The sequence below is a fragment of the Anas platyrhynchos genome, chromosome 13 (assembly GCF_047663525.1).
Source record: "Anas platyrhynchos isolate ZD024472 breed Pekin duck chromosome 13, IASCAAS_PekinDuck_T2T, whole genome shotgun sequence".
NCBI classification, from domain to species: domain Eukaryota; kingdom Metazoa; phylum Chordata; class Aves; order Anseriformes; family Anatidae; genus Anas; species Anas platyrhynchos.
The window spans coordinates 7,357,118-7,369,673 of record NC_092599.1 but is presented as its reverse complement, the minus strand read 5'-3'; the positions used below and the strand labels follow the sequence as shown (position 1 = coordinate 7,369,673).

Here is a 12,556-nt window from a genome sequence, read left to right as displayed (position 1 = left end):
ATAGCTCCAAAACAATTCCCTGATACCTTATTGGAAAGCCTAGTAGATCAGTGAAAGTTGGGACGTTTACTCAAAGTGGATTTGGATCAGGCCCCAGTAAAAAGAAAAACAAATTCTGTGGCTGGGGAATTGTCAAGATAACAGGGAGTTAAAGCTGTTTTGAGCGTAAAGTTAGTAATCTAGCACAGTGCATTTTAATGGGGTTGCATCTGATATGAACTGGAGTTGATGAAAACACTCTGGAAGTGTAATGGGGTTGGTGCTGTGCTTCAGGCACGTTACGCTGTGCTGCGGACGTCTCTGTAGTCAAAACTTGTTACTGTCCGCGTTGGGCAGCAGCATGTGAAATGTTCCTTGTCAAGCAGTACATGTGTGTTATGATAAATCAGACACAGACATTTAAAAGCAATTCTCCTAAGCAGATGTTTGTGCTGGGAATGGATAGGGAAGAACTGAACATTAGCAGTGGTCTGTCTGGAAAACATTTATGCAGTACTTTTATGTATTCCTGCCACTTTTTTTTTTCCATCAAGCTTTCTGTTCTTTTACCATAACTCCGAGAGTTTATCTTTGCCCTTTCGTTTCTGTCCTCAGTAGCTTTTGCTTTCTCTTCCTGTGTTTCACTTTTCACTCTCCTTGTTTTCTTAACTGTGGTGAGCAGACTTCTGTAAAATAGGAAACCTGCCTTCTGGTCCCTGAAAACAGCCAGGATTTGGGCTCCTTTGACTGTCTTTCTGTAGAGATTACTGGTTTGGAGATTTTAACCTCACTTTTTTGTGATGTTTTTTCCATGGTAATCCCAGAGCGGATGTTGTCTCACTAAATGCTAGGAGAGGTGCATTGCACAACAGTCCCAATCGAAAAAGGGACAACTTTTGTAGGAAATTGGGTGAACTTGAAGGGTTAAAAAAAACAACTAAACAAAAAACTGTGCAGTGGAGCTGTGTTAGTCACTGAATTCCCTGATTCTAGTGACTCAGTAAACGCAAACTGTCGCCCTGTTATCGAACTGCATGTTGCAGTCTGTTTTATTTGTTCTGTTGTCTGTGACGTTAAGTAGTAGAACTGAGAGTACACACACAGGTACTTTTAGTGACGATGAGCATCTGTAGTGTTACAGTCCTGAAGAAGAATGCTGAAAACCCAATGACATTGCTCACTGGCTTGTGTGCTTCCACGTGCCGGGGTAGAGGAGGAGATGACAGCTCAGGGTATGAAAGTCTTTCAGAGTAGATATGCTGAGCTCCTTGTTACTTGACGTACGGTATGTCAGGTTGTCTGTTATTATTGTTTTTCCTTTTTTATCAGAAAATGTGCTGACTTGGCCCTTTCTATATAAAAAGCATTTCCCTTATTACATAGTCAGCAAATAACGCAGTTGAGGTATTTCCGAGGCATCAATGGCACGTGCTTGTACTATTCTTGGGAAAGAGTACAGGAATATATCGTTTAAATATATCTCCTTTTAAAACACTGTAGTTGAGTTACATTTAAATGAATTCTGGAGGTTGCAGTGTCCAGAGGTCTAATGTTATGGAGGTAAATGAAGTCATTTTTCTTTTAGTGCTAATAGAATTAATGCAACCAGCAGCTCCTGTAACACTATTTGTGTGTTGACACCATATAAATACCATGTTTATGAAAAATAAATTGAAAGGCTGAGGTCTCGCTTTAAGTTTCTCGTTTGACCTTGAAAAACATTCCCAGATGGAGAGAGTTAAATGAGGCCAGCTCTGAAAGAGGAACATATGAATCATGGTTGCTAGGCTCTTCCATCAGAGGCACGGGCTTTACATTTACAGCCAAGTATTTCAAAAAGTAATCTTTCAACTCAGAGGAACAGAGCATCTGAAATGATACTGGTGAAGTACCATAAACTTCATTAGACTTTTAAAATAGTGAATTTGCATGTCGTTAAGTGAAATAGGTATAAAGTACTAGGAGAATATCAGCTGCAAGACTTCTGAACTTGTACGAGGGGCGGGTTGTGGGGGGAGCAGAAACATTAAGCATCCATCTCCAAGTTCTGTTAAACTCTGCTGTATATCTCTAATATGTGCAAGGAATATTTCTTGTCATTCTCCTAGCAATTCCAGATCGGTGTTTGCTGCATTGGAGCGCAGAAACAGAAATAAGACTTTGCTGAACCCCGCTCTTGCTCTGCTTGACTAGAATGAAGTGAGGCACATTAAAAACGTGGGAACTTACGTGCCTAAGACAGGCTCTGTTGGGCAATGTGGATTCGGGTCGGAGCTCTTTTCTAGACGTCTTAGCTGGTCTTGGCTGGATAGCAATCTTTAGAGTGTCAAACCCATTGTTAAACTAATCTTTGGATCTCCGGGAGGTGTTCGTGCTCCTTGTTGCCCACTTACCCTTTGGACTGTCTGTGTGCGTCCGTGCAGTGCTCAGCATCGGCGGGTGCCATCCTTGCTTGGAGCCCTGCAGGTTACTCTAACAAAAAGATTTTCTGGCATCTATCTTAAATAAATGCTTTGATAATAAAAAGCTATAGTTTATTTACCAGGTAGGAGAAAACAAGGGATTTGCGTTGCCTTTTGGTACTCCCTCGCTGGCTGCATTAAATGATGCTCGGTTATCAGTGGTCGTGGCACTCTAGGGGGAGGAAGGTCTTTGAAACTGGCTCCCGTGGTCTGGCTGCAGCCTCCTGCCTGACTTCCTTTGAAATCACTTGTGATTTTGTGTGTGCAGCAAATCCTTTTTTCTGTGTCAACTGGTTTCACTGTTAGAATTTGATCTTTCTTATGAGTTTGTGTATTTAAGCGTTCTGGCAGTGGTTTCTATTGCTTGGAGCTTTGACTTTAAAATTCTAAAGAAGTGCTTCTTGGTGTAGGGGGGTGCTTCTAAACGCTTCAGATTTCTTGGGATCCCGAAACTGAAACGGGAAAACACTTGTTTACACCGATGTCTGCTAGTTTGCTTCACTTGTAGTGTAAAATGAAAGCTCTGTATTTCCAGCAAATCTTCGTAAGAAGGTGCTTGAATAGAGAGAGCGTGACTAATGCCAAGGAGGGCTTTGTCTTGGAAGATGCACAGCAGTAGGAAATCCTTCTCTTGGGTTAGAGGTTTTATTCCCCCAGCCTTGCGATCTGTATGAGCTGGTGTAGAGGCCGTGAGTTCAGTGTTGTCTGAAAAGGCTTGGTTATGGGAGCAGGTTACAGGGTGTGGATTTACACTTCGTTAGATATTATACAGTAGTAGCCTGTCTGTGTGCTATTACCAATGTAAATAGCAAGCAGTGTACACTGTTATTGTCCCATTCATCACGGCGTATTAGGAGTCAAATGGAAGTGACCGTGGAGTATTTGTGGAAACTTTCATGCAGGCGTACCCAAAGAACTCCTGAATGCAGTATTAACCAAAGGCAGCTAGGTTTATACACATATATTTTCCTTAACCAGCTTAATGTTAAATCACAGAAAGTAGACATTGAAAAACAGAAGTTTGCTGTTCCTATCTCATTTTCTCCTGGGGGCTGCTTACAGGGTTTTGCCTAGTTAGCAGTAAGATAGGTGTGCCTGAGGTCTTGAACCATTTCTCTTTGCAAAAATATCATACAAATGAAAAAACAATGGAAGACTCAGTACTCAATGAAGTGCAAATCAGTTTATAACTTTTTTTTAATGTAACCACAATTGCTTGAGAAGTGCCTGTGATTTAGATAAGCATAGCTGTCATCTGTCACAGCCACTTAAGACGTCCATGGTCATTGTATTTGGGCCCAAATGCAGAATCTGGTTGCAGCTGTTACTACAGGTATGGTATTTAATTGTAATATCGTGCTGATAAGGTTCTTGGAAAACCTGGGAGACCTCTTTATTTTTTTTAAAGAGAAATAATTAATTTTTTGAGGAAAATGGTTATCACAAAGGGAGCCCTTAGTTCTGGAAGCTGTTCAGTGTGGGTGCATTCTTTTGTCTGCGAGAAACAAAGTGGAGTCGGGGGGCTCTGCAGGGATGACAGCATTGTGCTGCCGTTGTTTACCTTGGGTTGTGTCACATTCATTCTTAAAATGTGTCCTACTCCAGTTATTTAACAATTACTCTTTCATTCATGAACAAAGATATTTTTCTTATCAAATATAGCATGATGCTAAAAATGCACATAGACAAATTAATAACTTCAAAACGAAACTCTGGGGTCAGCTCTAGCACACAGGTGCATAAATTTAACTTTCTTAATTTCTAACTTACTGTTAACTTATAAATTGATTGCTGAGTATTCTTAGAAAATAAGTTTTATTATATTGGTCTTAATTAAATAGTGCTGTAGATCTTAGCCATGCTCTTTGGCAGTAATGAATTTATACACTATTATGTGTACAGTTTCCTTTTTTTTGGTCTTCTAGTGAATAATATTTAGTTGTATTAATGCAATAGACCTTTAAGTTTTATAGTGAATGTTGTACATAATGCCTCGGTAATCTATGAATGCAGTTTTAAACGTTAAACTGTACTCTAAACAAACTGTATTCTTAAAAACAACATCGCAGAAACTTCTTTTTATTAGTAAAAGTCTGCAAGTATGTGTGTTATCTCCAAAATCCACACATGCTCAGACATACTGTTATCTCTCTATTTCTCTCTCATATAGCTGTTACACAGATCTCTGGCAGCAGATGGCTGGACTATAATGCACTGTTAAACAAATAAAACCATTAGGCATGTAATACTGCCTGGTAAATGACTGTTCATCTAAAATGGTTAAAAAATAAATAAATAGAAAATAAACTTCATTTTAGAACTCATTTAATGAAATTGGAATAAAATTCAAACCCGTTTCAGCACACATAAAGCATCCCCTCTTATGTTGTGTCTGCCATTTGAAGTCAGTCTTTTATTCCGTTCTTACATCTGGTATAAAATAATAAGTCCTAAATCAGATTTCTAATAAATGTTTTCTACAAATAATCGCTTATTTTACATTTATCTTTGTAGGAAGATTTTTGCTTTTGTAATACTCCAGCACAAAATTATCCATTGCATTATATGCTTTTTTCTCATTTTCAAATTTTAAACAAATGTATTAAAATTATGATTCAACACTAGTGTCATGGCTCTGTAATTAAACTGTTCTTCAATAATTGTAAGCAGCTGAGAGATATGCCATTTTGTCTTTTTGTTTTTAGATATGCCAATATTTGGTCTTTGCCCGGCTCATGATGATTTCTATTTGGTGATGTGTAACCACTGTAATCAGGTCGTAAAACCACAGGCATTTCAATCACATTATGGTAAGTGCTTAACTATTTTTAATAATTAAGGGTGAGGTTAAATCAGGATTAAGCCTGGCAATTTTTTTTTTAAATTGATGGTACATGGATCATTACGTTATAAATAATGTCAAAGAACATAACCTGTGTTTAATCATTTTATATACATTGTAATGCAGTTACGTGAAGATCTTGTTTCTTTTTAATTTTTTAATGTCTTGAAACACTGCAAGCCTGCAGTTCAATTTTGAAATGGCATATATAGTGTATTTCACAGATGGTTTGTGCAGTGTGCTTGTGTCTGAGTGTGTCATTTCTCCATGTCTATTTACACTGATTATTTCTACACGAGGTTCTGTTGCAGTGTGAACTTAGCTAAAAGCTAAGCTTACAAATTCTGCCCTATAACATAATACGTTTCCAAAGGAGTAGTAAGCTTATTTATTTATTTTCAGAAGTATCAATCTGTATTTGTTTTAATGGTCAGATGGTTTTGTATATAAACTGTGCTGGGAAGCTCTCATGTTGGTTGGTGCTAGCCAATGTTTACAGAGGACTGACAAAACGTGAAGTACTATGCAAGTTCAAGTGTTCTCTCACTTCCTACAGAATGTAACCGGGGGAGGTAGGCAGTTCTTCTTTTCCATACACCTCTCAAGCCTAGTAGAAATTAATATCACACATTTTCGTGTCAATATTTGAATAGGAGGTTCTCGGTGTTCAGCTTTTCGTTTCTTGAGAAATCGAGGAGATGTATTGGCACTTGGTTAGGAAACAAAAGATAGACAAATATTCTTCTGAACTACTCCCTCCTCCCTCTGTGTGTGTCTGTTTGTGCGTGTTCCCTTTCTTCCAAGCTTGTCTTGCTGCTTAAAAGGATAGAAGGTGCTGGATATGGGTGGGAAGCCTCTCCCAGAGCTCAGAGCAAGGCATAACTTTTCTTGCATCTTAAATACTCCAGCCCTTTGGCAAGAGATGTACTTGCTCCTGCTGCTTCCTAGAGACTGGGAAAGAGTCTTCCTGTGCTGTGCAGAGGGTGCGCTGCTTATTCCTTTCCACCTCTCCTTGGTTTTTGTGTTACGATGCCATGTGAATTATGTCCCTAACCTTGCTGCTGGATTTCTGCAGTCATGTTGCACAGAGTGACTCAGAGAAGAATCTGATAGGTGTTGTGACATAATTCTTACTGGTTTGCTTGTCATCTATGGATGGCAGTAGTAATAAAATAAAATATTAAAAAAAATAATAATAATAATAAAAACTTGTCTCCAGGGCTGCAGGGAGCCAGGAGAACAGAAGGCAGCATGCTTTTCTAACGCTGGGTGCTCTAAGCCTTTGTATCAGCTGAGAGTAAGTCCAGTCCTTGCCAGTGTGATTCCTCACCTGTCACTGAGTATCAGTTTGGGATGTCCGATAAGTCCTTCTAAAATATCATATTAAATTGATTCTGACAGTTAAAAATAAATGTATGGGGGAGGACTGGACGGTACCCAGTTCTGAGTGCTGGCATATTGAGTCTTCCGTCTCAAGGTCAGGAGTACAGGGCTGGCGCAGGTTGGTACTGATGGAGAGCTGCTGGCATCTGCAGACTCTTTGGGCTGACTTTCTGAAATGAGTTGATCTCCAACCACCCATCTTTGTAAGGGGGTATCCATGCTCTAGGAGCCAGTATTGCAGCTGCAGGCATGACAACCTTGTGGGCAGATTGAAGAAAGAGTTCAAGAACTGAACAGGCACAGCATTGCTCCTTGGCCATGGCTGGGTGCTGTAATGCTGCTTGTATCAGTGGTAAACACGTTACAAGAGGTTTACTTTATTCTAATTCAAACCCTTCTGTAAGCAATACTTGCAATTTGAAAGGAACAGAGTAAAGAGGAAAATACAAAGTGAAGGTGTAGAAAACATTTGTAAAAGATTAAAGAAATACTAACGTGATGTTTCTATTCTGTATCACATTGTAGGAGCACGATCTCTAAGTAGTAAGGTTTCTCGAATGTAAACCTATTAATGGCAGATTGATACTTAGAAGTGTAGAAGGAAGGGATAGAAATGACAAGGTTATTCTTAGTATTTCTTAAGCCCATTCTGAACAATGAAGACGCTAAACAAGTGCTGCAGCTTGCAGAGGAAATGGGAGGAGCCAATCTGATGAGAAAAACAGGCTTGGGTGGGGTGTAAATTATTAAAAGACCTTAGTTTGCCAAACTAATAGCCTCAAAAAGGTAAGAGGGCTGACTTTGATTTTGTATAGAGCTATCAATCTTGTCTCCTTTTTTATCAGTCTTCACATTCTCGAAACACAGTTGGCCCTCATTTTACCAAACCGAATGTGAAAGCTGGTAATAGGAGAGGTGATTGATTGCTTCAGCAGTGGAGTCTTTTGCTCAGTATACTGAGAGAAGGAAATTACTCAAGTGCTCAAAACATAACAGTTCTCCTAAAAGAAAAAGTACAATATCATGATACCAAGAGGGGAAAAAAAAAAAAAAAAAAGGATTCACCAGAGTCTGTTTTCCCTGAATGAGGTCTTCGTCTGTGGCTTTATGTCAGAGATTTAAAAAGGAGCGATTTCTTTTAGCATGTTCTCAAAAATCACAGTGCATCACTGAAGCTGTACCTTTCTGTAACGTTCTCAGTCTTCAGAAGTTATTTTAAATTGTTACCAGAGAAATGATAATCTCTTAAAATATTCTACAGTTTGCAGTGGTATGTGTTGCTTGTACTTGGTGTTCTTTAAAATCTGTCACATGGGGTTTTCTGAATTAGAATATTCTCTGTTAAAATGTCACTTATGTCAAAGGAATGGTAAACAAACTATTAACTAAGCCTAATGAGCTAATTAATTTCTTCCAAAGCATATTTGTGATAAACTGCTTAGGTAGGCTGAAAGTGCATTGCAGGACATTTAATAGTTCGCTTTTTTTCTAGAGAATGTGCAGTCAGAAATAATTTAAATGTAAATATCAGAATATTTTACCTGTTCAGTAAAATACTTTACTGATACAAGTCACATATATTTGTATAAAACACGCTTTTATATTTCATGTTTTTTAATGCAGCTAGAAGAGATACTAATTCAAAATTAAATTTCGCTTGAGGCAATCGAAGTATATGTTTGGAGTATGAATTGCCATTTTAACAACTTATTCTGTACTATGGATTTATGCTATCATTGATTTGTGAAATTGTGTGGTGTTTGGTATGCACGACACCGTGTGTAGTGGTCAAAATCTGTCAGCAGTTTTTAAAAGCAATTTGATACCAAGAATTATCTCAAGTCCACTTCTGATATTCCTTCGATATGGATGGGCCATTATTAAATGTAATTGCCTACACGGTAAACAGCCTGTTTTTAAGTACATAGAGCTAGATTTCTCCTGGTCTGTGTACAACAGCTGCCTGCCAGCATGCTCAAATTGCTTTCCCCTCTTGCTGTAGGGCGGTAGCAGGGCAGGGGAGCCAGCCGAGGAGGGGCTGGCCGGCTTTTCAGAACAAATCATCGCTCTGTCAGACCTCAGCTGCTTCATCCGCGGGACTGAACAGATGATTTCAGGACTTTACTGCCAGTATTCTTGCTGCTGCTTTTTGAATGGCTGCATTTTTGTGGTATCAGCATCTTCCTTGGATGAGTCAAGATCAATCAAAGGTGGAGGACTGACAAAGCTATAACGTGCAGGCTTTCTGTCCTATGGGCGAAGCACCTGAGATCTCTTATCATGCTGTCCTCTTCTGAAAAAACACAGTGTTTATCTTCAGTTGCATTTGTCAGGATGGTGCCAGCCTCTCCACCTTCCATGCAGCATATTCTCTCCTCCTGTATTTAAATTGGGTGTGTTTCTGGAGTGCATGCACAGTTTCCACTCGTACTATGTTAATTCTTACAGTAAACATGACTTTGCTGTCTGTCAAATTGCTCACCCTCATACTTGTCTGGAATACCTCCTTGGCAGCTAGCAGGATATGTCTGTGGTAGGACCAAATGTGTTCCTTTTGTTTCTTCTCTCTTTTTCCCATTAAAAGCCATTCTCTTTATGTAGATGGTTGCTGTATTACAGCAAAACATTGCTCTTTGTGGAAGCCATTGCTACAGCTAGTTCAGGTAGCTCATGGAAACCCTGAAGCGACATGTTTTGGGGGCCGTATGACCTTTTGCTGGTATTTCAGCCGTTCCACGGGTTTATCGTGTCTCTCTGTGGTTATCAGCTTCTCGTCTGGAAAGAGCTGCTTCTTTTCACCATCCGTGCTGGTTTGTGGCTCAGAGGAGCGAGGAGATAGCTCGCTGGTGTGGATGGAGCATCAGTTTAGAGATACAGATTTCCTTCCCTCTGATTTTTCCTTTTATTTCTTCCTTCTTCTGCAGAGTTTCTTGGTTCACTTGTGCTTTGGCTTCTGCAAACATGCAGTGGGGTTATAACTTCCCAGCAATCTGTAGGAAAACATAAGGAAGGCTACCTGTGAAACATAAGCTGATAGCGCTTGTGAGTCATGCGGTGATTGTGGAAACCATTAATTCAGCGAGCACTGGAAAGAGACCATTACAGTGTGTCAGGTTGTTGAGTCATTAAAGAGCTATGCCCAATGTTTTGATTAACTTTCATAGGTTTGGCATGCAGTAACAAAGGTGAGCACCTACCTGAGCATTGCTTTCTGCTGCTCTGTGAGCCAAGGGGAAACTCCTAAGCATTGGAGTTTCTGCTCAGGGCACATTTCAACCTGAAGGAGTAACGACACGGATTTGCACACCTGAGCTGTCTAGGAGGTGGTGGGACTGGAATAGAGAAGATCAGCACCCAGTCTTATTCTCAGCCTGGAGAGACGAACAGGGCAGATCCTGGCAGCAGGGACAGACGTTCACATGCTTGGATCCAGAAAATCACTGTAAAGTCTCACACAAATCTTTCATCTGTGTGTACCTCTGATTGTATAACCATATTCCTTCCTCCCTCCACCAGTTCTCACACCCACCCTTAGTTAGCAGGCTTACTGATATGGCTTGTCATAAGTAGTGGTGGTTTTTTTTGTTTTGTTTTGTTTTTGGGGGTGGTGGTGAGGGGAGTGTTAAGTGCTTGCATTCAGAGGGTGATAGTTGTTGTGATATTAATTGGGATAAGTGATCCGTTTACTATCCCTGATAATTGTCTGTTGTTTTTCAGATGTTATATCACAACTAATTTAAGTATTAAAGGCTCTGCAGCATAATGCACTTGGTTTCTTTTGACACAGTGTGAATTGAATATAAATTTGTCCTACCCTTTTTTTGTTATCTCAAATTTGGCAGCAGCTAATTGTTCTGGAAATCTGACATGAGTATTTAATAATAATTTTTTTTTTGAAGTTCTGCAGATGCTGCATGTTTAGAAAAGTATAGAGAGACTATCTAGCAAGTACTACAATCAAAGATAAAGTGTCTGTACAAGGCAGCGTTTGATGTAGATATGAAAAGAAAGGAATGTACTGAATCCTGTTCCAAAATCATTGGACCTGAGGATCGGGGTGTGGGGGGGTGTTGTTTGGTGGGGTTTGTATTGTTTTTTCTTTTTTATTGTAGGAGATTGCAGGAGCTCATCTGTGTTTTGGAAAGATAAGCCTTCATTATGGTTTGCATGCTTTTGGCAGCAAGTAATTTGTTTCAGTAAATAAGTGTCCAGTGTTCACTAATGACTTTTAAAGCAGTATGAAAATGCTTGATATAAATTATAGGAATCTTCATGGGTATCGGTAATCTTCTACAGTAGTCTAGTAGCCAAAATAAAAGTTTGATATTATCTGGTTGTTTCACAGATGTGCTGGAGCAATCTGCCAAGCATATTGCCAAACACGCACAGGTGGCATTTGGCGTATTATAGCCTGAGTTAATGTATATGATTTAACAAATTATCATTGGCAGCTTCATCAGCTTCTGTTCAAACACGGAGCCCTCTTGCAGCAGTTCACACAGTCTAAATTCCAGCAGTTGAATCTGAGTCTCTGGGTCCAGCAGCAACGAGTTTAATTTCTTGGCAGGGATAGGTGAAATTCTCTTTTGCAAAAACTTTTGCAAGAGTTGTCTTGGCATATTCCCAGAGAGGAATGGGCTCAGAGGTCAGTACAGGATTCATCCCAGAAAACTGTTTCAATTGATTATTTACTAATTTAAAATTAATGCATCATTAAATAAGAAAGTGTTACCACCTGGAAAGAAATTGTAAATATGTTTGGGGTTTGCAATGTGTACCCCAAAACCTTTGCTGAATGTGTGAGTTGGGATTTCAAGTCACTAGCACTTCTGCCACACAGGTTTTCAGGAGTGAAGAAGTTATGCCCTGTGGTTAATTGTACCATTGCAGGCAGTTCGTGTGCAGCAAGCTATTTGTGTAAGCATAATGGCTGTGGTCTTGTTTTATTACATGAAAACAGAGGGAGTTTAAGAAGTTGATGGCAGTTTTCTCTTAAAACTTCCTTTTTTTTTTTGTGGGCACCTAGATCTGTAGAGCTGAAGATGTAAAGCAATAATTAGTATCAATAAACGTTAAAATTATGGTGTTCAGCTTCAGATTAAAGGAAGAAATTTGTTCAGTTTACCACTTAGGATGTAACTCATTCTGTCTACAGCACCACATGTGCTGAAATACTGTGAACTTTAAAATGTTCTGGTGTGCTTTTGGCTTTTCTTACCTTCGGTTAGCATGAACCAAATTTCATGCTGTTCTGCCACAGCAGAAGGCCAATGTGCAGAAATTCTTGTGTTTTGTTACTGACTGGACAGAGAATATCTTTGCTATTCCGTTCTCACTGAAAGGCTGAAGTATGTTAAAACAAGGCTAACATAGATAATTACACAAGTGTTACATGGGAACCCTGCTCCTTTATAAGAATTACCTTGCTAAGGATGCAGGGACTGAGGCAGACTGCTCCCTTTTCAAGGTAGACATCAGCACGGGGAGAACAAGCAGAAAGAAAGAGAATAAAGATAGTTATCTTTGTGGGAAAAGAGGAAGCACGGCCGTGTTTGCTGCTGCTGTACAAAAGTACTCGCTCAGCGAGAGGGACCAAGTTAGTGTATTGATTGACAGCTTTAGTAAGATCTGAAGAAAACAAGTAGTTCTCATAAAGCAGCTGTTGAGTGTATTTGACTTCAGTTTCACCTTGGAAGAAGCCAGCTGGAATAGTCGCGTCAGGCTTATGGTTAAAAGTGATCCAAAATGAGAAATAACACACCTAAAATTCAATGCTAAGTTGCATCATTCAAAATTCATTTGGCCCGTGGAGCAGAACACAGCCCTCAGAACTAGTTCAGACTTTCTGCAGATGCAGAGAAGGCAATTCTGCATCGGTTTACATGCTCCA

General features: G+C 39.6%; 1 protein-coding gene across 5 annotated transcripts in view; it reads left to right on the top strand.

Moving 5' to 3' along the window:
- The window catches only part of ATXN7 (ataxin 7), an 82,318-nt gene that overhangs the window by 40,259 nt on the left and 29,503 nt on the right, over positions 1-12,556 (top strand). For 4 of the 5 annotated variants that reach the window (XM_027467750.3, XM_038185728.2, XM_027467752.3 and 1 more), the window contains one exon: positions 5,147-5,251. The exons of the other annotated variant lie outside the window; for it this stretch is intronic. In XM_027467750.3, coding sequence (XP_027323551.3) covers positions 5,147-5,251 — 105 coding nt within the window. The remainder of the gene's footprint in view (positions 1-5,146; positions 5,252-12,556) is intronic. 5 annotated transcript variants of the gene reach the window in all.